The 25,368-nt window shown below is 40.6% G+C and overlaps 2 protein-coding genes across 9 annotated transcripts; both read left to right on the top strand.

Annotated features, from left to right (window-relative positions):
* Window positions 1-1,920: 1,920 nt before the first annotated feature.
* Nt5c1b (5'-nucleotidase, cytosolic IB) lies at window positions 1,921-19,464 on the top strand. 8 transcript variants are annotated; one of them, XM_041639433.1, is made up of 10 exons: window positions 1,921-1,953; window positions 3,529-3,618; window positions 3,958-4,131; window positions 5,046-5,183; window positions 6,265-6,780; window positions 6,954-7,121; window positions 8,401-8,530; window positions 11,268-11,390; window positions 11,757-11,941; window positions 19,135-19,464. In XM_041639433.1, the coding sequence occupies exons 1-10, from the start codon at window positions 1,921-1,923 to the stop codon at window positions 19,462-19,464; spliced, it is 1,887 nt and encodes a 628-aa protein (XP_041495367.1). The 8 variants fall into 8 exon arrangements, with proteins under 8 accessions (XP_041495367.1, XP_041495368.1, XP_041495366.1 ...); XM_041639434.1 differs by having other exon boundaries at window positions 5,046-5,189; window positions 6,265-6,732; XM_041639432.1 differs by having other exon boundaries at window positions 5,046-5,189.
* A 764-nt stretch (window positions 19,465-20,228) lies between these two features.
* On the top strand, window positions 20,229-25,068 carry Rdh14 (retinol dehydrogenase 14). The gene is made up of 2 exons (XM_041639441.1): window positions 20,229-20,665; window positions 24,048-25,068. Exons 1-2 carry the CDS (start codon window positions 20,279-20,281, stop codon window positions 24,663-24,665), a joined length of 1,005 nt encoding a protein of 334 aa, XP_041495375.1. The 5' UTR covers window positions 20,229-20,278; the 3' UTR covers window positions 24,666-25,068.
* The last annotated feature ends 300 nt before the right edge of the window (window positions 25,069-25,368 follow it).

Here is a 25,368-nt window from a genome sequence, read left to right as displayed (position 1 = left end):
GCCTGGTCTATAAAGTGAGTTTCAGGATGGCCAGGCTACACAGAGAAACCCTGTCTTAAAAAAAAAAAGAATCCTATTCTTTCACACACTGTGAAATATTTGAACTATGTAATTGCAGGGTTAGCTGGAGAAATATAGAAGAAATGGGACAAAGTTGATAGGGTGGTTTAGAAAGTCCAGCAAGAAATAGTCTGGTTTAAGCTATCATCTCTGTACAACTTTTGTCTCCTGTAGTCAAATGCTCTACCACTGAGTTATAACCACACCTGTCGAAAGCAAGTTAGCCTTTCCCCACAGCGTGGCATGTGTCAACTGGCTACTTCACCATGCTTGTTCCACTAAGACTACCATGTTGGGGATAGGAGGAACCACAAGATTGACATTTGATAGCTCATAAATCTAGGTCAACAAGTGTTTTTATATTTTGTCTTTATAACTATATATCAGCCGTTTCTAAATTATTTAAATTTTTCTACATAGGTACAGTAACAGAATGATAACAAAAATTATGAACAAATATAATAGCTAATTTCTATTGCTTATCAATATTTTGCATACTCTACAATATTTCAACAATTACAACAAGTGTGGTGTGTGTGTGTCCACTGATAAGGATGAAAGTGGGGGTCATGGTCGTCATTGTGATGTCTTGCTCAATGGCTTCCCCACCTTATGTTTTGAAACAGGGTCTCTCAGTGAACCTGAAGCTGGGCATCTATCTCATCTTGAGAGGTTAATGAGTGCCTAAGGCCACCTGGCTTTGCCTTGCTTAGTGCTATGGTTCCAGGTGCTCCCAGCACGTACAGCTTCTTACAGTAGTGCCGAGGATCCAAATTCATGTCTTCATGTTTATCTAGCAAACACTTTACTCACTTAGCTCATCTTGCCAGCCCCAACAATAACTTTTTAATGTTTCTTCAATTAACTTCTGCATTTTTTGATTAAGGAAATTGATATTAGGAAAAGTAACCAAACTGCTAGAGATCCCAGAAAGATATGGTGGTAGAGGTCATGGTGGTGTAAAAGAATTCAAAGCTGAGGCATGAATTCTTTTACTCACTAAAAGATCATTTGGAAAATGCTATTCAAACTTGACAATCAGTAGCTTCTATGAAGGTCAAAAATTGGTCTCTGTCTTTGATGGTTTCAATAGGTCAGGTGAGCAAGACACATGTATCTTACCTACATGTGTGTGAAGATTAAAATCAGAACAGAAAGACACAGTGCCTGATGGTTTGTCTTTGATATGGTGCTCTGTTCACACAATAAGGAATATATATTTCAAAGGTTAAGGACTGGGATAACATAAGAAAAGATAGAGGTGGATAGTATAGTTAATATCCTACTATGTCCAGCCAGAGGGAGGAGCTTTGACAGTAGTTTCCTTCAGAGTCTTTGCCACCATAAAAGTGAGCCACACACTAAAGCAAAGCTCAGAACAAAACTTCACAACTAGAATCGAGTCTCAGCTGTCAAGAAGTTGCCAATTTTGCAGAAAAAAGACAATTTTTGAACCCACAAATGCATTTTCTATTCATTTCAACAATAGCAGAAGATGTACAGAACCAAGAATGAATATGAGGAGTGTCAGAGTAAGGTTTTAGAAGACTACTAAGTACTGATATTGCTGCATAGTAGACATGAGAGCAGTTTTCACATCAACTCCTAGAGTTTCAGGAGAATGGCTGTAAGCAGATATGTTGAAACAGGAAAGAAGGCCATGACTCTATTCAAACACACACACCAAAGAAAAGCATAATTATGTATTTGTGACATCAGTTAGTTACCATGGAATCACACATGATGTCATAAATTTGGCATTCTAAATTCAGAGCTAGACTGAAGCAGCGAGGTGATAGGAAATGGGGTTGGAGAGATGAAGACCTTGATAACAACAAAAGCATCCCAACAATTGAAGAAATGAGTCAAACATCTTTGAAACAGAAAAAGAAGGTGAATGAGTGACATGCCCTCGACTCTTACCGGGAGGCGGAGGACATGTAAACATTAGTCCATCCTTTCTCTCTGGGAACGCTCTGAAAAAACAAATAAGCCTAGATCACGGTGACACATAAAGGGGAGTGGCGAGAACAGAAGAAAGAGGTGGAGTGGGAGAGTGTAGGTCAACCTAGTAAGCCAGCATTTGCTGAGCATATGCTCACCGCTAAGATGAAGAAATAAGTTCAACCACTCTGTAGGACAGAGATATAAACAGTACAGTTCAGAGCTCGGAGAAATGTGTATAAAGACACAAGGGAACGTTCAGTTCTGGACACAGACTGGGATGAGCTGAGCTTTGAAGATTACTGAAGAGAAAAAATGGTTTACATGGAAATGCCAAAAGAAAAAGCTACTTAGTTTAAGTAGAATATAAGGCAAAAGGTGGAGAAAATGAAGTAGGAGGTAGTGTGTGTGGGGGGGTCCATCCTGCGGTTCTTGGTGTGCCTGAGTAAATATAGAGTTGACCCAGGAATGAAGTCGGCTTACATTTAATTACAGAGATGAATTTGGAAATGACAAGGCTTTAGAAGCCTAGAAGGATGACCTGTGACCTAGCACAGAGCTGAAGAAGGGTTGGAGTTAAATATCTTTTGAAGCTAGAAGTAACAGAATATTATTGAGACTGAAATGGGGGCATGGGAATTAATTGATGGAGAGAATTCAGTCAGTTCAATAATTATGCAGCTAAGCCACTCCTTGAAGTCACATTGTCATTCATCTAGCCTGGGCAGGCAGGCACAGGGAGTAATGAATGAGCACAGAAGTCTCTGTGGCAACATTGGTCTAACTCACACCTGGAGCTCCAGAAACAGACATTTAACACGAATATTAATCGTGGTGTACAAACAAATTAGCATACATTAGTACAAACAGAGTTCTAATAAGTACCTCCCAGTTAAAAATGAAACCATCAATATTTAATTATGCTTCCATGAAAGAAATGGTCATCCTATCTGTACTTGATTTTCTCCCAGAAACTTGTTTATAGGAAATCTTCTTTTCAGATAGATGCTAAGAAACATTGACATTCAGAATATGTTCTGCCAATAAGTTCGTACAAGATTAAAGTCATTGTTTGTAAAAATCAGGTTAATATTGGTTAGGGTCAGTTAGATGAGTTTCTGTTCTATATGGAAAAATGAAAAGTTCCATAATTAGCGGTCTTAAGAAAAACAGAGGGGGAGCAACAGCTATTCTGCATTACCAACTTAATATTGGAATCCCAGAGTTGCTGACCCCTGGAAAACTCTGGTTACATTTCTCATGTTGTCATTTTTAATGATAAACACTGCTCATATTCTGAGCCTATGCAATGACTGAGTCATATAGCAACAGGCCTATGTAATTTTTATTTATAAAATGTATTCTTATACTTGTTAGAATGAAAAAGAAATTGTGTTTACATATTTTTTTATGTTGGCAAAAAGACAATGTTTAGACATAACTTACCCTTTTTATTTCCAAACCCAAGGTTTCTAATGTCTCTGAGAACCAAAATTAATAAACATTCTTTGTTTCCATATTAAGAATGAGCCTGGGATGAGGTACTCAAAAGAGAGTCTAGATGCAGAGAAAAGAAAGGATCCTGACAAAACTGGCGCTCGTCTGAGCACTCAGGTGAGCTACTCTCCACAGCACAGCCAAAAGAGAGAGCAGAAACCACAATGAAAAAAAATTCAAGCGAATGAGAAGAAAAAAAACTCCGGAAGAGACACCTGAGCCATTCAGATCCACACCATGGGGTAACTAAGGTCCAGTGAAGCCGTCAGGGATACACTCAGGAGAAGCTGCCCTCCCTTCAGTCCACAGTCCCCCTGTTTCACGCAGAAGGAGAAGTATAGAAACATCATCACAGTCTCCTCTACTCGGCCAACAGGAGGAGACTGGTCCCTTCAGATTAGGGAGGGAAGGGAAGTCTGGCCATCTCATTGACCCATTTTCTGCACAATCTTTCAGATGAGGCGTGCGGGCTACCCGAATCACTCGCTGAGATGTTGCCCCATGCGGTATCACCACGCCTGTAGACGCTGCCTTTGTGCAGCTGAGGGAACTAGCCCCTGTCGCACAATACGTATTTATATTCACATGTGCCTGTTGTGGGAGCAGGGCCGGCAGATCACCATGATCAGGGTGAGCAGAGATCTCATGACTAATTTGGGAGGGGAGCCCCAGGCACCCTGGGTAGGGGAAGGATACGGGACAGAAATAAGTCCACTTGCCTCTTCTCCAAGGCGTCACTATGAGACAGGCTGGCAGGTTGTAGGCACTTGCTGTAGCTGTCACAGGTCCCTGCAGCAGCCGGGGCTTGGGTGCCTTCACTTTACAGGATGGTAAAATCACAGCTGTGAAATTTTAACCTCTATTAGTAGCTTGGTCTTTAAGGGAGAATGTTGCGGGGTGGAGATGTGATCAACTCTATGTGCCATAGTAGAAGAGTCACGGGTGGGAACGCTGAGCTACTGCACGGACTTATTTTTCTTTTATTTCATTTTACATTCCACCAGCAGTTCTCCCTCCCACCCCTCCTCCAGCCCCTCTCACCTCACCACTAGCCCATTCCCCCATCTTCTCCTTCCAATGGGTAAGGGCTCCCATGGGGAGTCCACAAAGTCTGGCACATTAATTTGGGGCATGGCCAAGCCCCTCCCCCCTCCATTAAGGTTGAGCATGGCATCCCACCATAGGGAATGAGCCCTAACAAGCTAGCTCATGCACAAGGGAGAGATCCTGGTCCTACTGCCACGGGTGCCTGAGATAGTTCAAGTATCACCACCCACAAGGATTTCTTAATATTGGATGCTCATGTTCTTCTAAGCGGATCTCCACTTTGTAACTTCATACTGAAGTTAGGGTTGGGCCAAAGCAAGAACAGTCCAACAAGGACCTAGAAGGACCTAGAATAAATCAAGGGTCATGGAAATGGGGGCAAGCATCTTCCCACTGGTTGCTGCTGATTTTAGGCCTGTCACGGTTATTCTGTGGGCACACGCATATAAAGAGTAGGTGTTTAAGAATTAAATATCTGGGTCTCTTCTCTTACACAGGGTTCTCAAGAAATACCTGTACCTAACACAGACTCTCGAGGGTACATTGTGCGAAATCAGTGGTCCAGAACATCACGGAGCCCATCCACTGGCGCTCCCTCAGTGGATGAGCCCAGAAGCAGGAATAGTATTGCCAAGGTACTAGTGATGAAAGAGCGGAACGGATGATAAAGAATGACAGATCTATTGGAACTTGATGTTCAAAGCGCTCAGGCCCTGTAGAGTAAGCTGCTAAAGTTTCCACACTACAAAGTAAGAGAAAGCAGAATTAAACACACCCTTTAGCTATGTGTTCCCTGTCCTTCATCCACACAACAAATACAATTGGGTACACACGAATCTCAAGAAAGAAAAGGGATGAAAAAAGATGAAATCAACAAAAAAAAAAAAAAGAAAAAAATTGAATGACATTGTGTGTTCTGTAGGCCCTTAACTAGGCCTGACCACAGAAGCAAAATTATGAGATTCTTTTCAGGTACATGGAAAAGAACAAATCCATGGGACTGATACACACACATACACATACACACACACACACACACACACACACACACACACACACAACACTTACATTCTGTCAGATTTGGTCCAATAATCTCACCAAGAATATCCTCCCACACATGTGGAACAAACATAATTGGAGGCAATATGTGAATATTCGTTTGATACCAACTTGCAGAGCAGCCCCAGGAAAGGTATTCTTTCTTTAGAATTCCCCCCTGCTTGCTTAGATAATCAGTTCTGCTGTTATCTCAAGGAAACCAAACCTGAAACCATGTGACTCCCCAGACTTCCCAGCAGTCACATGCTTGTGGCAGGGCAAACAGACCCAGAGAGGATCAGGATAAGTCAGGCATTCTAGAGCCAGTGGCTTGCCCAGTTTGCGCATGAAGCCGGCTGGAGTCGCTGAGGGAGGCAAGGTCTATGATTTATGTTGCTTATGGATAAAAGGACTTGAACGTATTTACTCAAAACCAAATAGCAGATGCTACAAGGAGCACCTGGGATGTGCCTTTGCGAGGTAGAGGAATGAGGGCAGAACAGTCTGTCCATCTAAACAGTCATCTCCAATGCCTGCTTGGTTGCTCTATGGCCTAGTTAAAGGAGCTAGAATGAACTAAGATTCATCAAGGTCTAGGAATAGGCTAGAGCTAGGAGATGCAACGTGGAAGACTAGTATCCTCGTGGTTCTGGGCTTCAACCCCCATTTCTTCAGCAGGCCCCCACCAGCACCGCGACCTCTGGAACTTCCTCTGCCTCCCCCAGCCAGCACGAGGCCTCGCTTCCACCTCAAACACCAGAGAAGCTCACCGTATCACAGACTCCACAAACCAGACCTATCACCCAGCTTGACTCACAACCTCCCACACCCCCGGAACCAGAGCCCAACTCCAGGCGGACTTCGAAAATGTATGGGGGCAGTGAACCCTGGAATCTCAGAGAAACCAGAGATACTAAAGAAGTGCAGTTACGGGACTATGCGCACAGCTGTGACTCTCGAGAGCTGATAATACCCAAGTCTCAGTATCCGCGTACTCCTCCTACTGAGTGGAAGTCCTACGTCCAGCGCCGCCTGCAGTATCAGGCGCCCTCAGTGGATGTGGACCAGGAATGTCTGTCTGAGGCCCAGCAGCGGCAGCAGCAACAGATGGAAGAAGATGAGGTAGACGAGGCCTACTGGACATCTGTGAGCATGCTATATGAGAAGATCCCCAGTTGTGCACGGCCCAGGCCGGTGAGAATGCCCAGGCCTCAGGCATCCCTGGGCTCTCTGCATCCTGACCCTCGGATCACTCCCACTAACTTCCTAGGGAAGTCCCTCCCATCTTAGTCCTCTTTCCCTTTCTCGCTGCATCCCCTACTCCTCTCTGCATGTGTTGACTCTCTTTTCCTTGACCTTCTCCGCAGCCCAAACCCAAGCATGCCATCACCATTGCTGTATCTTCCCGGGCACTCTTCAATATGGTGGACGACAGGAGAATCTATGAAGAAGAGGGTCTCGAAAAGTACATGGAGTATCAGCTCACCAATGAGAACGTCATCCTGACCCCAGGGCCCGCATTTCGGTTTGTCAAGGTACGATGTAAACTCCCAAACATGAGGACTCCCAGGGAGATCTTCGGGAGTTTCCCAGTCTTCCCGAGAATCCCCACACCATCTTTATAATTTTTGCCCCATTCTAGTTGACCAAGTCCCAAAGACTTCTGGAATTGTTGAGATTTTTTTTCCCCCATCCCGAATCCATGGTTTCAGATCAGGGCTTTCTTAAATGGAGCCCTAGTTTTCTGACCTTTTTAACAAAAGCCTGTTTCCTCCATCCATGGAGAGGTAGGAAGTAAGAGAGAGTTAACAATGGCCCTGAGCAGCAGAAAGAAATGCTTTCTTAAAATGATGGAATTCACTTTACCTGGTATGACCCTCAAATACAGCAAGAAAATCAAGATGCTCCTGACCCTTGGCATTGTGAAGATTCTAAAAAATATATGTAGTACTTACAACTAATCTCCTATGTAAGTTATAGGGTAGTCACACCCTCAATCGCACACTATGGGAAAGCCAATGACGCTTCTATGGTTTGGAGTAAAAGGTGTTCGCAGGACATGTAGAAGCATGGGGAGAAACCACAAGCCTATGAAAAACATACGTTTAAAATATACAAAAAAAATAGATTAAGGAGCTCGCAAGAAGAGTGTGGTATTAAAGGGTGACACTACTTGAAGAGGACCTGACTTTGGGTCCCAATCTCCATATCGGGCAAGTTACAACTGTCTGTAACTACAGCTCCAGGGAATCTGACACATTGTGGGCACTTACATTCTCACATGTACACACACACAATTAAAAGTAAATGTTAAAATTAAAATAAATAAATCACAGCCTATTATCTCCCTTCCATAGCAATTCAAAAACAAAACAAAATAATTGAGATTATTAATCGGCCTCGATCTGTTTCCTGCATACAAGTGACATGCAAATTCCCAAGCCTTTCCCATTCCTCACAATAAAATCAGAATTTATAAACGAAGACAAATAGACAAACCAGAAGGCAAACAATAAACGGGATAAATAGCCTGATCTTTTTCTCTACCCACCCATGAGATAATTCTAGTAAGCAGAATGCTGTAATAACATCCCAAGGACATAACCCATCTGTGCCATGGGCATTGACTGAAATCTATGTGTGGGAGTCATAAAACATCGGAATGGTAAAATAACCATCTCTTAAAGGAACGGCGATTGCTTAGCCAGGATTCTGTCGAACTTGATTCCGGCCCTGCCGAGGTGCTGTTTCCTCCTGCTGCCTAACGCCTACCTTGCCTCCCCTTTTTCATATGCCCATGTTTGTAACCTGCAGGCGTTGCAGCATGTCAACTCCAGACTCCGTGATCTGTATCCTGAAGAACAAGACTTATTTGATATAGTACTGATGACTAATAACCATGCCCAAGTGGGAGTACGGCTTATAAACAGCGTCAATCACTATGGTAAGTAAAATAAATACCATGTGGGAAGACCAGCTCACAGCTCTGCAAAAAAGAGGCCATGCTATTTTGCTAACTGTGGCTTAAACCGCTGCAGTGTCTTTGATAGCGACAACCCCTTCTGCGTGGGGAATGTTTATTTGCCTATGTCAGAACAAGAAAGGCCATGCTCATTTTTAACTTCAGCGCAGAGCTGGGCTCAAAGCTCTGGACTTAAGTTGTCAAGTGTGAATTTCAAAGTCTTAATCCCAGGTCCTCAATATATTTCTCTGCTTTATGTTTTTCACTTCTGAACTTGACTTCAAGGAGCCGTCAGCCCAGAGGCTTTTTCTGTGGGATCAAACTTTTTACTCACCACAGATCCATGTTAAGGGTTTAAAGGTTTTCACCTCCCCTTCCACTTCTTAAAATTGGATGCTCCTGGCTGCCCTCTCTCTCCCACACACAAATCATATTCTTACAGGAAAAAACTGTCTTTATTACTTTACATGGAAAAATTTTATTGGCGCTAGCCTTCTGAACATTTCTATCAATGTGTCATTTTCTTGTAAAGTTTCCCCCTTTTATTCTATTTTGAAATTACCTAACATCCTCTTTGGGACATCATTGTCTTGTTTGCTAGTAATGAATCTACTTGTGGGTATGTCACATAAATATCAGGTTTAACTTGTGCACATAGAAATCCTAGGTTTAATTAGGCATTAACCAAGGTGTATTACTCTAGCTATTGAGTTTTATTTTATTATTTCATATGACTCTAATTATAAAATTGGCACCTGAAATGTATTTTAATAATGCAACCATATATATATCTGTGTGTGTGTGTGTGTGTGTGTGTGTGTGTGTGTGTGTATGTAATGTTATAAATTGAAAAGAGAAAATTTGTGTCAAGGGCTCTGAGACATATATAATATTCATTTAGTAAATAAAGAATATTTTGATGCTTTTTGTTTGTTTGTACATAGGCCCTTACTAGGTAGCCCAGGCTAGCTCTAGATCATCTTGTCTCAGTTTCCTAGTACTGGGATTATAGGTGTGCACAATCATACCTAGTCTTATTGATTAAGTAAGTGATATTGGTCTATCTGTCCTTCAGCATGTTAAAAATACTGAGGTTTCCAGTTTCTTCTGTAGGAATTCTGTTGATAAACCTGTCGGTACACCTTTCCTTCTTGCCTTCTCTATGGAATTACAGTCCCTACCTTGGAAGGGTTAGTAGTTTACCTCTTTAGGGTACAGGAAACAACCTGTGTCTATCTCTACTGTAGTCTTTGCTACAGTTTACATGCCTGGTTCACAGTAAACTGGGATCCCTTTGAGAATAAAACAAACAAAACAGAGTTTTCATTCAGTTTAAGTCCTAGAGCCAGTACATATTTCCCAGGATATTATGTTGATGTTACTTAAGGGTTTATAAGATCCACTTTTGAGTCACTTATACCCAACATTGGATCATCTAAAAATCTGGTAATATTTTATTAATGCCAAGCAGATACTCCTACCCACATTGCTGCCCATCGAGTTTGGTCTTTAAATAGCTAAATAAACCCTGGGTTTTGCTTTATCTAGATAGTGTAATTCCCCAATTTATCCTAAATTTAAAGCTGAGTGTAAATAAGTACATAGAATTTTATCATATGCATGACCATCTCACATCGATGAATACATTTTCTTTAAAACACAATCCTAAATTCAGACTTTATACATAAATCTTTACCAAATCTTTGTATTATTTCCTTAGAATAATACTCTCAAAAAGGAATCACACCAATCCATTCTTTCATTCATTGCATATTCGGATGCTGGCTTTACAAAAATCTTTTGAACAGTCCATCCTTTTCTTTTAATTGTTGGAAGGTATTTAAAGGTATATTAATTGGAGTTTGAGAGCATAGGCTTATCATGTCAACTTTTCAGAAGACTATGGCCAGAAGCTAGAGAATTACCTTGAACTCAAGACCTTCCTGAGCTAAACAGCAACAATAGCAAGTTGAAAACCAATATGAGCAACTTAACCGTATCTTACTTAACACTTTTAAAAAATTAAAGGAACGTGGTAGTTCATTGGTAGAGTGTTTGCCTAACATATATTATGCTCCTAGTATAAGTCCCATTACTGAAAAAAAAGAAAGAAAATCCAGAGAATATTAATATCAATCTGCTAATAGCTACAATCAAATATTCTAATCAAGAAGGAGTGAAATTTTCTGATTAACTTTAGAAAATAGTTTAAGTCCAGGAGCAATGTATTATTAGTACTGCATTAAAGAAATGCAGAAGTGATATTCAAAATAAGGATATACCTTTAAAGTCCTCTTTCAATATGCAAGAAAGAGGCTTAGTTAAAAAAAGAGAGGATTATCATAGTTAAACCTGCGTGCTGCAGTCTGCCCTTTGTCTGTGAACCAGCAAATTGGTCAAGCCTTTTCAGCATCCTTTTCTATAAAGAGAATAATATCCACCACGTGATTTTGAGTAAACCGACATGGTCTATGTGACTGTGTTCCATAAACTATCTAGTATACCAAGCATAGAATATGAAGTGTCTGAGAGGTTTCCTCATACTGCTGCGGTGAAAGTCATTTTCAATAATTTATTAAACGATAATATCCAGTTAGGCTTACAGATGAACTCACATGGATTAACTAATACGAACTTTCATGCCTCCAGTAAATGTCATTTGGACCACTGTTGTATCTTTACACTGGACCATAACATAGTCTTTCTCACCCAAAACTAGGTCTACTAATTGACCGATTCTGCTTGACGGGTGGGAAAAGCCCCATTGGCTATTTGAAGGCATATCTTACCAATTTGTATCTTTCTGCGGATTCTGAAAAAGTACAAGAAGCAATAAAAGAAGGTAAAGACCTGGGTTCATTCTTCTGGGTTTACTCAGATGGTCAATGGCCTTGGGTTAGCTTTAGGTGGCTCACCAGCTTATTGGGTCTTTGGCTAGTTCTTTTATATATGTGGCACCCCATAGGGATTTAACATTCCTGGAAGGGATCATTTCCAGTGATTATTCCACAACTCTTGTTCAACCCCCATTCCGGTATAAACAGAAGCAGTGCATAGATCTCTGTTCTGAGATTTGTAGTTATGGACAGGAGTGGAATTATGTGGCTGTTGCTACAGAAGCAGTATCACCATGGGGGAGGAGTTTTTACTGTAAGAAAATAAAACCCATAGGCTTAAGAAGAGCGCTAATCTCTCCATATGATTTCAGGCATCGCCTCTGCAACCATGTTTGCTGGAGCCAAAGACATGGCTTATTGTGACACACAGCTCCGTGTGGCCTTTGATGGGGATGCTGTCCTCTTCTCTGATGAGTCTGAACATATTGCCAAGGAGCATGGGCTGGACAAATTCTTCCAACATGAAACATTATTTGAGAATAAGCCTCTTGCTCAGGTAAGTTTACCAAGCTTGGTTTCTTCATCTGCTTCTCTTTCAACATGCGAGTATAGATATTGGTTTTTGTGATGGAATTTTAATTAACTTTAGGTGGCCCCTCCAGTCCCTTTGTGCTCTGCTCTCTTCTGTTTATGAATTCCTTACTTTGGAACATGTACTGCTGACAACACTGACTTTCAAATTGAACATTCTTTTATTTACCCTTTTGGAAACACTTCTGTAATCCGTTACTGATGAGTTAGCCCTCTTCAAGTCCTTGTAATACAGCACAGCATACCAAGAAGCTATTCCAAAATCTTCAGCCCTCAAAACAGGTACTTTCCAATACACCACTCAGGAAACATCTTCTGAGGTTGTCAGTCTGTGACCCCCAAATTCAAGAATGACACTTGTTTAATTGAGAAGAGCTTCAAGACTAAAATCTTGGATCCAAGTAAATAATTAGCCTCAACATACCTAACAAGCCCAAAACAAGTATTTGGGAGTTTTGGTTTTGGTTTTGATTTTTTTTTTTTTTTTGATTTTCAAGACAGGGTTTCTCCATGGTTTTTTTTTTTAAATCCATTTCATGACATATTAAAATTCAAGATCTGAAATGGACATTTGAGGAGAATGAAAATAGAAGCATGAAATGGTATCCAAACTAAATCTGAACTGATGGATGATCCAGTTTCACACTGAATTTGATCCATTTAATGTTCAGTAATATCCATGAGCAGGGCCAACCTAGCACCCATCCCTGTCCTTCAGAGGACTGTCAATCTTCCAATAATGTGTCTGTAGGATCTTTGCAGATATCCTTTATCAAGTTGAGGCTGCTGCTATTCACTGTGCACTTTTAAGGGTTTGTAGAACGGATGTCAGATTTTGATTGATGCACTTGTACCATTCACTGAGAAAATCAAATGGCTCGGGAAGTCATTGACATATAAATTCACTAAAGGCTTTATAATTTGTTGAGGCAGTTCCACATTGTGGATACACTCGAGATGGCCATATAGTGTGATCCTTTTTATATATTCCTAGATCCAGTCTGTAGAATTGAGAAGTTGTTTGCCTTCATATGTATGAGGGAAGTACTCTATAGTTTACTCATGATATCTCATTTTAGTAAAGTAATAATGGTTTCACAAAATACATGAAAACTAAGCAAATTTTTTGTAAGCCTTTCTAAACAAACTAGGTCTGAACAACATTGAAAACCACATAGATGCGCACACGTGTGTGCATGTGCGTCTCTGAGTGTTGTAGTGTGATGATGGGGTTGAGGCACATGTGACATGGTGTGCATATGGAGGTCAAGGGACAACTTTGTGGAGTCAGTTCTCTCCTTCCTCCTTCATGTGAGCTCAGGAATATACCTTTTCTGGTTTCCAAAGGAAGCGACATTTTTCCTGAACTGTCTCACCTGACCTTGAAAAGCCTTTAACCTGCTGTTCATTCAGTCTTTGTTCTTCAGTTCATTCCTTTCTTTTGTTAATTACTTTGTGTTCCTCAAAGAGAATTAGCAATTTCATTTCTCATTTTTATAATCATAAACTTGTAAATGTCTTATTAAGGCTTTAATGTTTGTAGAATAGTTAGAGATGTCTCTCCAGTTTCATGTCTAATATTAGTTAACTGTTGTCATTTAATTTTATTGGGTTTTTTTGTCAGTATAGGCAATGATTTATCATTTTTATTTACCTTTTCCATGAGGTATCTTTCCTAACATTTTTTTTGTTTATTTTTATTAAGCTCTACATTTTTCTCTGCTCCCCTCTCTGCCTCCCCACTTCCCTTCAACCCTTCCCCAAGGTCCCCATGCTCCCAGTTTATTCAGGAGATCTTGTCTTTTTCTACTTCCTGTGTAGATTAGAACCATGTATGTCTCTCTTAGGGTCCTCATTGTTATCTAAGTTCTCTGGGATTGTGATTTGTAAGCTTTATGTCCTAACATTTCTCTTCTGATGACTGAGGTCACTGATTGCAATCATTTTAGCTTTTTGTTTTCTTTCTTTTTGAGGGGTTGTTTTCTAAAATAGGCTTTTTGAATTTTGTCTTCTCTGTAGACTGTAGTTTTATCTCCCTGACTTTTAAAAGTGGTACCATTTGATTTCAATTCAAAAAATATTTGAACTTATGACTTTCCTGCTGTTGGGTGTATTTACAACTAAAGTAAATTAACGGCCAAATATTTGTTGAGGCTATTTTCCCCTGTACAGGGCTCTCTCTTACTATGCACAAATCTTACACCATTGTGACCCGCCCCCACATAAAAGGTTTTGTATTTTGCTTTGTTGCGCTGTATTTTGTGCTGAGAAGGTTATAACCTACCAAGTATGTACTGTGTACTTCGAAAATAATACATTGCTGCTGTTGGAATGAATATTCTACAAGTGTAAATTAGATTAAGCATATTAATTAAAGTCATGACAATGTTAATGTGAAGGTGTGTGTGTGTGTGTGTACATATAGAAGCAAGAGATGGATGTCAGGTGTCTTCCTCTATAACTGTCCTTCGTGAGTTTGGAATTTACAATAACAGTAGCTAGACAGCAAGCTCTGGGCATCCACATGTCTCTGCCTCCCTAGGGCTGAGATAACAGTCCTACACTGCCACCCCTGACTGGCTTGAGCTCCAATTTGGTTCCTCATGCTGCCACCACTTAACTACAGGCACGGCTCTTATATCAGCTCACATCTTTAGATGGTCAAATCTTCTTGCTTGTTTGCTATATTCACAAGAAGACAGTATTGAAGCATCTTAATATAAGTGGAGATTTATTGATTGATTGAGACAGGATCTAATTCTGAAACCAAGGCTTTCTGTGAGCTCACTGAACTCATTGCCCTCCCGTGTCAGCTTCCCAGGTGCTGGGATTACAGGTGTGTTTTATGACCTCTGTCAGTTTTTAATCAGTTTTTGTATACTGTACTTTAAGTCCCACATATTTAAGATTATTGTATATATTCTTTGTCATATTCCACAACTTCTCTTTCTCATGCAATGCCCGAGTTTGATATTCATATGTTTCTGTTTCTAGATAATGTACGTATTATATATTTTCAGTACTTTTACCTTCAACAAGTCCATGTCTTTTTATTTATTTTATATTTAACATATGATATATATGTTTTTTACATCAGTTGGAATTGCTTATTATACAATTGAAAATTACTATTCTCTTCATTATTGTTTTAATTTCCTTAAAACTAAAGTAGAGTGTGTTGTTTACAATTAGGTTACTTAATTGCTAAACATTTAAAGAGGTTTTTCAACATATCTATTACTACGTACAAGTCTTACTTACTCTAGTGACCAGAAAACATAGTTTGTATTGTACTTTGTTTGTTGTGATGTTTTCTGCTGTGTCCTGTGTTCTTGAAATCATTTAAGTATATGAGATCAGTAATACCTGTTTTAGTAAAATCTAATGTCTTCCAACTTTCCTCAACATGTCTTATCTTTTAATTTTTGTCTCTAGTTTAGTCACCATATTTCAGAATCATCTGTATTTATACTACTAATAACTAATTAAAGATTTTCCCCTGTGTTTATTGTAAGTCTTGTAATACATAACTTCATGTAACTTTGATATTTGGTCAAACAATCCTATATCCCTTGTCTGTAATATATGATCCTTGCCACAGATCACTCCCCAACTTGTTGTGTGCTGTGTTGACTGTTGCAAAGATGAGCAGTGAGCAGGCCGCGTACCACCCTGTTCCTGGCCGCCTGGCTAATCCCTGAAATAATTACATGAAAACTGTATTCATTTAAACACTGCCTGGCCCATTAGCTCTAGCCGCTTATTGGCTAACTCTCACATCTTGATAAACCCATTTCCATTAAATCTGTGTAGCACCACGAGGCTGTGGCTTACCAGGAAAGATCCTAACCTACCTCTGACTCGGGCCGGAGAATCATGGTGTCTGCCTGACTCTGCTTTCTTCTTCCCAGCATTCTGTTCTGTCTACTCCACCCACCTAAGGGCTGGCCTATCAAAAGGCCAAGGCATTTTCTTTATTTAACCAATGAAAGTAACACATAGACAGAAGACCCTCCTACATCAGTTGACATATATTGATTTTATGTTCTTTACTATTAATTCACAATAACTTGATGCTCTTTTTGCCTTTGGCAATGACAAAAGGTAAGAATGAGACAGAAATGGTCTTTTATATATTTGTTCCTTTTAAAAATTGCAGGTCCTCTTTTAGCATTTCAGTAGGACATATATGCTAGCAAAAATTACTGTTTGCTTTCCTGAAAATTCTATTTCTTCCTAAGTTTATTATTACATCATAGGCAAGCATGTTAGCCTGCACCCTGAATCCCATAAATCAGGACACAGAGACAAGTGGATCTCTGTGGGTTCTAAGGGCAGCCTAGTATACATAGTGCGTCTTGGGAGACCCTGTCTCAACAAAATAAAATAAAAGTATATTTTATTTTCACTGGTTATAGAACTGTGTGTTTCCTTTAATTTTCTTTAGCAACCTTCAGATGCCCCTCCATGTTTTGTTTTGTTTTTTCACACACGTCTATTGCATAGGTTTTGACCTCATATGTTTTGTGTCTTTTATCTACTATGATTCTCAGTATATACTATGTCTATTTTCACTAACTAATAAAGATTTTCTGTACGTCTTGTTGGACTAGTTTTATGTGTTCTCCCCTCCCCCTTCTGTGTGTATGTGACCATGCAGGCACATGCTTACATGTGTGTATGCATGGACTGCGTGTGTGTGTATGTCTGTGTGGCATATGCCTCCATCTCTCTCTTTCTCTGTCTCTGTGCAATTACTTTCATGTCTTCTTTGTCTGTGCACGCATGTGTGCCTCTCTTCCTCTCTTTCCTAGCCCCATTTGTATTTGTGAGTCCCACAGCATTTAAATGTGTTGTTCTTTTTTACCTCTATATTTTGTCTATTTTTACTTATCTTCAACTTCATGAGTCTGCTGCTCTTCATCTGAAGACATCCTTGATTTCTGGACAGTAATGCTTAATTCTAGCATTATAATCAGCTACTATTTGCTGAAGTTACTATTGTACTCATGATTGTTTTCTTCTGTTAAAGTAGATGTTGGACTTTTAAAGGGATCAATAAGAGTTATTTTCAATTTTTATATTATATGCTTAATACTTTTGTCATCATTAAGTCTAAATTCTTTAAATTCCTTTTGAAAGCAAATTTTTGTTTTATTGTATTCTCATATATATGTGTCAATTTTATATATATATATATATATGTATGTATATTTGCACACACACACATATAATCAAATGCACAATTAAAGGCCTTGGTAAATACTGTCCCAATCTGCTTATTGTCATTCCTCCTTTTCTACTATCTATTCTGATAGACTGACTCAATGTAATCAAGAGTTGAACTACTTCTAGTTATTATTGTTGCTCTGGCTTTCTTTATACTGTCACAGACTTCAAATTCTTCTCATTGGTTCTAAAACTGTAAATTGATCTTTCCTTGGGTCATTCTCAACCCAAACTGTCAGGCCTTCTCTGTAAGTTTATGCAGAAAAATCACCAAACTCACTCTGTCAGCGGTCCTTTCCTTCTCTGCTTGCTTTGTGCTCCTGGAATTTTAAGATGGTGCTACCTTTCCTGAATCTCAGTGAAAGGATATGCCCAGTAGTCTGGGATCTAACAGCTTTTCCTGTCACCCCTAAGAGCAGGCCACTTTTCATTTTTCCAGGGAAAGGATGCCTGGACTGCCTGCCTAAAGCCCTTCTAACAACTTAAGCATTCTTCCCTCAAGGTCTAGAGATCTCAATAAAGATTCATTCTTTCCCAAATGCAGGGCTTTCTCCCTAACTCTTGTTCCAACTAGGATGTCCTTTTCTGTCTCCTTCCTTGCCTGCGGTGTTTCTCATGAAATCTAGTGAAGAGCACAGAGAAAACTTCAAAAGTGCACTTCTTGGTTAGTAGAGCACAGTGTTGTCCTTTATTGTTGTTTTAAATGTTCTGAAATTTTCACACCTGCTTGTATAGTCTCTGGACTCCCCACATTGCTCTGGAAATGTGCAGGTTCTTGTCCACCATCTTCCTCTGGAAGATGCCCAAGTTGGCTACCCTTTGATTTAGTGGTATGATATATGCAAGAAAAGTTTTGATGTTCCAAATATCCAGGTATTTATTATTCGGAAATGATACATAGTTCAGATAGTTTTTGAAATCTTAGAAAGATTCCAAATATTTTAAGTACTACATATAACCAGCAAGATGCCTCATCTGGAGGTAAAAGGTATCTGTTCCAAGTCAGATGACCTGTAATCAATGTCCTAGACCCACATGGTGGAAAGAACCAAATCTGACATGTTCTCTGTCCTCCATATGTGAACCATACATATGTGCACATATACACACACACGCACACTATATATATATATTTGTAAAATATACATAAAATGGGACAGTGAGGTAGCTTAGAAGATAAGCGTACTGGTCACCAAGTCTAATGATGCAAGTTCCATCTTATGCATATAATCATGGAATGTGTGTCCAGGTAAACCCTCACTCAGGTAAAGAAGGGAGAGCAAGCAGTATGGTTGATGATATACTAAATTTTCAAAGATTATTTCCATAAACATGTGTCCAGTATGTCAATGACTGCATGCACTAAAGGAGCATAAAATATATTTACTCATGGATTTAAACGTAAAACAATGGTAAAGACCGGAGTAACATAGAAAAAGAAACAAACATTATGCCTTAATGTAAAAACTACAAACTTATATAGCTTTAAGACAGGGCTGGACTCAGGATAAACAAATACCAAGCTAAGCAAAGTGACAGTAATTTCAAAGGTAAAAGATGCACTAACAGAAAAAAATGGGGAAAATGTGGTTTTGGTAATCACTGAAATATATTTCACCCAGTTACCACACTGGTTATGATTATTGTCCTGGCTTACTTATTTATTGAACATTCTTTCACACTTAAAATACCTTCATTTGGATATGACGTGCTTATCTAAGACTTATTCCAGGCATGCAAAGGAATGGCTGTGTATCAGGAAATACCTTCACATAAACGCAGAGAGTTTGGCACCATTCTGTCAGCCCAGAATCACTGTATGACAGTTGGCATCGTGTATTTTACTAGGTCATATAAGATCCTATTTTGTTAGTCATCAGTTCTTTTTATTCACCCATTCACAGCTGAGACATATGTTCTCTTTTCCAGGGACCCCTTAAAGGCTTTCTGGAAGATTTAGGCAAACTGCAGAAGAAATTCTATGCCAAAGACGAACGATTACTTTGTCCCATCAGGACCTACTTGGTTACAGCCCGTAGTGCGGCGAGTTCAGGCGCCCGTGTGCTGAAGACCCTTCGCCGCTGGGGTCTAGAGATAGATGAAGCTCTTTTCCTGGCTGGAGCCCCCAAAGGTCCCATCTTGGTGAAGATTCGGCCCCACATCTTCTTTGATGATCAGATGTTCCACATCGAATCAGCACAGAAATTCGGCACCATCACAGCTCATGTACCTTATGGCATTGCTCAAAAACGCAACTAGGGATGGGGAGGAGAAATAAACAGTGACAGTCTGGTATTGAAAAATGAAAGGTTGCGTTTTGGATGTCTAGAGTAATTAGGTATTTCCGCAGACCGGATCACAAGACTAAACCCCTTGTGGTGTTTTTCTTTTTCTTTCTTCATTCCTTCGTTCGTTCGTTCCTTCCTTCCTTCCTTCCTTTCTCGTTATTTTGCTGTTGTTGCTGCTGCTATTGTAAAACATTTTGAACTGTCAAGCTCCAGTCAAGCTACTTCTCTGAAGGGTACTGAATCCCATCGTAGGTCTCTATCTGTATAAGTCATAATGGCAGCTCTTTAGATAAATTTAGAATTTGCATACATAAGTTCATAAGTTGGTTCACAAGAAGCTTAGTTAACTGTTAAAAACATTGTTTGTTTGTTTGTTTTTAACGTTACCCGGCCGAATGAATTTCTACCCATCATCACCTAGAACAGTCATCTGCCAGTTAAAAAGAACATTACTGGAAACTAAGGCTGTTTCCTTTGTTAGTTCCGTGCGGCCAGCCGTTTAACAAAATCAAAGTGAGAAACGTCCCGTCGTCTGCAGTCGCATGCTAATTTTAACACTGTCAGCTTCTAAATGAATCCACTAGTGGTTTCCACAGGGTGGTTTCTAAGATGAACTCTACTTCAAGGTGCCCTCAGGGGGGGAACTACAAATCCCAGCAAGCCCCGCGCGCGCGCGCGCGCAATAGCCCAGGACGGCAGGCGGCGCCCCAGAGTCCTTTGCGTGCAGTGGCCCTTTGGATACCGGAACTCGTGCTCTAGGCTCCGTGCACCCTGCCCGGAAGGCTATGGCTGTGGCCACTGTGGCTGCAGCGCTCCTGGCCGCACTGGGTGGGACGCTGTGGCTGGCCGTGCGGCGGTTCTCGGGGGTCAGGGGCCAGCGGATGCAGGGAGGCGGGGACCAGAGCCTCATGCACGGGAAGACAGTGCTGATCACCGGGGCAAACAGCGGCCTGGGCCGAGCCACGGCGGCCGAGCTGCTGCGCCTTGGGGCGAGGGTCATCATGGGCTGTCGGGACCTCGGGAGAGCTGAGGAGGCGGCGGGTCAGCTCCGCCAGGAGCTCGGCCAGGCTGGGGGTCAAGAGCCCGACGCCACCAAAGGCCAGCTGGTCGTCAAGGAGCTGGACCTTGCCTCTCTACGTTCAGTGCGAGCCTTCTGCCAAGAACTGCTGCAGGTGTGGGTCTACTGAAGCCCAGCCACCCACGGGGGAGGGGCCCCTGAGGCCTGCCTGGTGTGACCTTGAGAGTGGGCAGGGCTGAGAAAGACACCTGCTTGTGGGGGACCCTGCTGGGAGGAGGGGCAGGTTCCAGAAGGAATTCCTGGGAGGTCCCCAGAGGAAGTGAATAAATAAGCTAGTGTCTGGACATTCCGTTTTCTTAGGCAAGGACAGTCCAGGAATCATCACCCCGTGTTTGAATTGTTTTTCCTGTGTCAGAAGTAAAATGTGTGCCAGATCTTCCATGGTGTCCCAAGGCCTGAGAGCACTGCAGGAGAAAAGCTCACCAAGAGCTTTGGTTAGGCCCCTTGTAAATGTTTCCTTGCTGTTTTTCTTTCTTATTCCCATTTCCCGATTTTGTTTGTTTTGTTTTTGGTTTGCTCTGCTAAAGTAGGGAGTGTCTCTTGCTGATTGACAACCTTTGCATCATCCCTAACTAGATTCTATCCCATTTCCAAAGAAAATGGAATTTGGAATCCTCTTTATGGCCCTAAGCAGAACAGGAATAAAAATCATGCCTAGCTTTATTGAACATTTGATGTATGACAGATGTGCCAAGCACACCATTAGTTATTGTCAGATCTCGACTTTAATTCTATTAAATCAAGCATTAACATCTCCACCTCGTAATAGGGAACAGAAACATAGGAAGGTTAAGTAACATGTCTTTCTTCAGTCTTTGCTTTCCTGGTACTTGGTGGCTGAGGGGTGCATGGTACAGGTTCCACTTAAGTAGAAAGGTTGTGGCCAAGGTGACTTACCAGAGGTAGATCTAAAGTCAACCAGGCACAGGGAGACTGCTTGTCTCAGTTGGAATCTCTTGACTCTAAAGCTGAGGGTCTGGCTTTTTTTCCCCCATGATGTACTTAGATCAAAGAAATATCTGGAAGTTCATTTGTTAGCAGTTAGATCTAAGCAGCCTAAGCCTGCATGTCCTAACAACTCTCTAACGGTCCAATAATAGGCATCCCTCAAAAAGAAGTTTCTTGTTTAACTCTATGTAGTCGTGATTGCTAATGGAACAGTGTGCTTGTTTGCCACTGTAGGAACTTTCCCAGTCCCCAGGTCAGCTTGGACATTGCCACCCTCCTTCTTGTTCTGCGTAGATTGTTTTAGTTTTGCCCTTGCTTCTAAGACCATAGCTGTTAATAACTGTTAAACACAACGCTGTACAAAGAAATCATGTCATCAGAAAAAAGCCCATACTAAACCACTTACCTAGAGGTAGTAGCTTTTGAGATAATGAGTAGAGAGTATCACTGTTCCCCTCAAAACTTAAACCATTCACAGCAAGCTCCTGTTGTGTTCTAGGGAAGCATGTTGCATGTTTAGAGCTGGTGCAGGTCAAAGAAATTGGTTGTTAACATGTCATTTGCGTGTATCAGATCAAGTAGCAATATTAGTCTCTGGGAGATTTGGAAGCATAGAAAGCAGGTCATTCTGATCACTGACATGTATAGGGTTGAGCATGTTCATTCCTGATACCTTTGCTGCTTGGAACAGAAAAAGAGGTTGTGTTACCCTAAGTATTTACATTCTTGCTTGGCGCTGAAGTTCAGTGATTATAATTAGAAGGTAAAAGAAATGGAGGTTTTTGACATTCACTGTTTGGTATTCTTGGAATTTATGCCATTTATCTTCTAGAATTTAAAAAATAATAAATGATAAAGTCTTAACACAAACCTAGCAAAGAATGATAGGTCAGAAGTGATTAATTCTGGAGCCCTTTCCAGAAGATTAGCGAAGATGAACACTCCTTCCTTCCCCGTATCTGTGAACTCATATTCCCCTTTTGAAGTTGACTGGTGCAAAACATGAAAGTTTTTTCCTCGGGCCAGAATGAGAAACAGTTAACCGACAGGTAGCCTTTGATAACAGTTGTGAAATTTAACACATTTTTTTCACGTACACTTGGCAGAGAGAGAGAGGGAGAATTGAAATTTGACCTGAAATTAATTTAATCATAGGTCATCACTGTGACTTTACACCTGGAACACATTGTGCATTTCTTTCCCTCTGTCATCAGAGGAGACAGAGGAGCCAGGAAAGAGCCAAAGAAAACCGACCTAAATGATGTAAGGAATGAAAAGACTCCCTGTGAGAACAGTGCAGTTTCGGACTTTAATTTGGGAAGATGTGGAGGTGTATGGTGCTTGGAAGAGATTTCATATGGGGAAGAAAGGGCCCTGTTTTGGAACCACAGTGATGGTTAATGGTGTCTGTTGATGCTATCTCTTCTACCTCTTATACTCCTGGCTTCCATCATGGTCCTGTGTTGTTACTAATATTTTGATGTTATCCACTCAATGATTTGATTAACCTTTCTTGATTTTTTTAGCAATATTCGCTCTAGTCCAAAGTTTACTTCTCTGACCGTTCTTTATCCCAATTTTGGGAAACTGCCTTGAAGTTCTGTCCCTGTGGTGACATTTTATACTTAACAGGCTTTCAGAGTAAAGCATCTTAATTTACCATTGGTGGTGATACCAGTAAGGTGGGAGTCACAAAACCAGCCCTTTGCTGGAAGTGGTCTGCCGTGCTCACCTTGACTCAAGCTCTGTTGTTGTTTTGTTTTTTTTTTAATTGATTTTTGTTGAGCTCTACATTTTTCTCTGCTCCCCTCCCCTTCAACCCTCTCCCAGTGTCCCCATGCTCCCAATTTACTCAGGAGATGAAGCTCTGTTTTAAACAGACCAGTTAGAAGTTAGAAGGCCAGGCTAGGTTACTAATTATGAGAATGGGCTTTGGAATCTAAGGATTTCATCTTCAGGCTGATTCTGACTTGCCTCTTAGAAGCCTGGTGACAATGACCAAGTCACTTGGGTCTGCCTTGAACTTAAGAACATTAAAGAACATTAAAAGTAGATAAGGTTATCTGAGAAAGGGACCAAGCAGGCACCTCCTAATCATGTAAGATTGCCTTAAAAGTCTTTTTTCATATTTTGCATGATTTTTTAGGTTTATTACAGGGACACATTATAACTTTGACATAACAACATCAAACTGATATTTTTCTAGTTCAACTGAAATTAAGAGAACACATACAATCCTAGGAGTCACTCACCTCCAAATTTGCTGTATTTCTGTTTAAAAAAAAAAGACCTTGATAATTATATCATCAACATCTGAGTGAAACGTATGAGTATATGCATTCATAATCATTAAGTTGTAGAAAGTCTAAGGTTGACAGTGCTTCAAACAGTTACTGAATACATAGGCTAGAACTTGAGATTAGTTTTAGTCTCAAACTCTTCTCATTGTTAGGAAAACAGACCTGAGTGAAAAGAGCTCTGTGGAAAATGCATGTTCCTAATTCTGCATTCTCTTTCTGGTTTTAAAGGAGGAACCCAGGTTAGACGTCCTGATCAATAATGCAGGGATCTTCCAGTGCCCATACATGAAGACTGAAGATGGCTTTGAGATGCAGTTTGGAGTGAACCATCTGGGCCACTTCCTACTCACCAATCTTCTGCTTGGCCTCCTCAAAAGTTCCGCTCCCAGCAGGATTGTCGTCGTTTCTTCCAAACTTTATAAATATGGAGACATCAACTTTGAAGACTTGAACAGTGAACAGAGCTATAATAAAAGCTTCTCTTATAGTCGAAGCAAACTGGCTAACATTCTTTTCACCAGAGAACTAGCCCGTCGCTTAGAAGGCACAAACGTGACTGTCAATGTGTTGCATCCTGGTATTGTGCGGACAAACCTCGGGAGGCACATACACATCCCACTGTTGGCCAGACCACTTTTCAATTTGGTATCGTGGGCGTTTTTCAAATCTCCGCTAGAAGGTGCCCAGACCTCCATCTACTTAGCCTCCTCACCCGAGGTGGAAGGGGTATCTGGAAAGTACTTTGGAGATTGTAAGGAGGAAGAACTATTGCCCAAAGCTATGGATGAGTCAGTTGCAAGAAAACTGTGGGATATCAGTGAAGTGATGGTCGGCATTTTAAAGTAGGAGTAAAGATAAAAGGGCTATTTATAAGACTATCCATCACAGCCTTGGTCGGGAGCAACATGTTGTGAGTGTGTGCTCCTTGAACACAGTTTGGGTTTTACGGTAATACTGCTGAGAGATACTCATGAGTATTTGAAGGGCACTGTTAGGTGGGCTAATAAAGTTAAATAACTAAAGTGAGCGAAACCATTCTGTTTTATTATTAAAAATTATAATTGGGCAATCATAAATTACAGATGCTGAAGATATCCACAATTTAAAAGATACCTTGAGAGGGTTTTCAAAAACTTTTTGGATTTCATAATGAGATGTTAAGAATTTTTCCTACAATGCCTGTTTTGTGGAAATAGTATGCCTAGTGTGTGCACATAAATGATTACGTAGAATAAATGTATGAGGCCGATTCCTCGGTGTGCATTTCTTTAGAAGTATCTGGGTGCAGTTCATAGCTTGTCCTCCCTGGCCTTTTGTAGCCATGCTGTACCCGTGTTCTTCCTGTCATATCTTGTATACTGCTCGGAAACTTTGTTTATAAAACTCCAATCTATGACCTTGTGTCCTAACGCACTTTCAAACCTGGGATGGTTTTCCAGTTAACCTTGCAGTAAGTTTTCTTAGCCTCTTTCTGCTGTTTTGTTTTTGGTTTTCCTTTTCCTACTGTAGAAGTCTTTTACTCAAACGTCAGTGTTAAGTATATAAATGT

This window comes from Microtus oregoni, unplaced genomic scaffold (assembly GCF_018167655.1).
Source record: "Microtus oregoni isolate MIOR12 unplaced genomic scaffold, Mior012 000058F_ref0000040, whole genome shotgun sequence".
Classification (NCBI taxonomy): Eukaryota; Metazoa; Chordata; class Mammalia; order Rodentia; family Cricetidae; genus Microtus; species Microtus oregoni.
The sequence above is the reverse complement of the archived record's forward strand: the minus strand, read 5'-3'. Positions and strand labels throughout refer to the sequence as shown.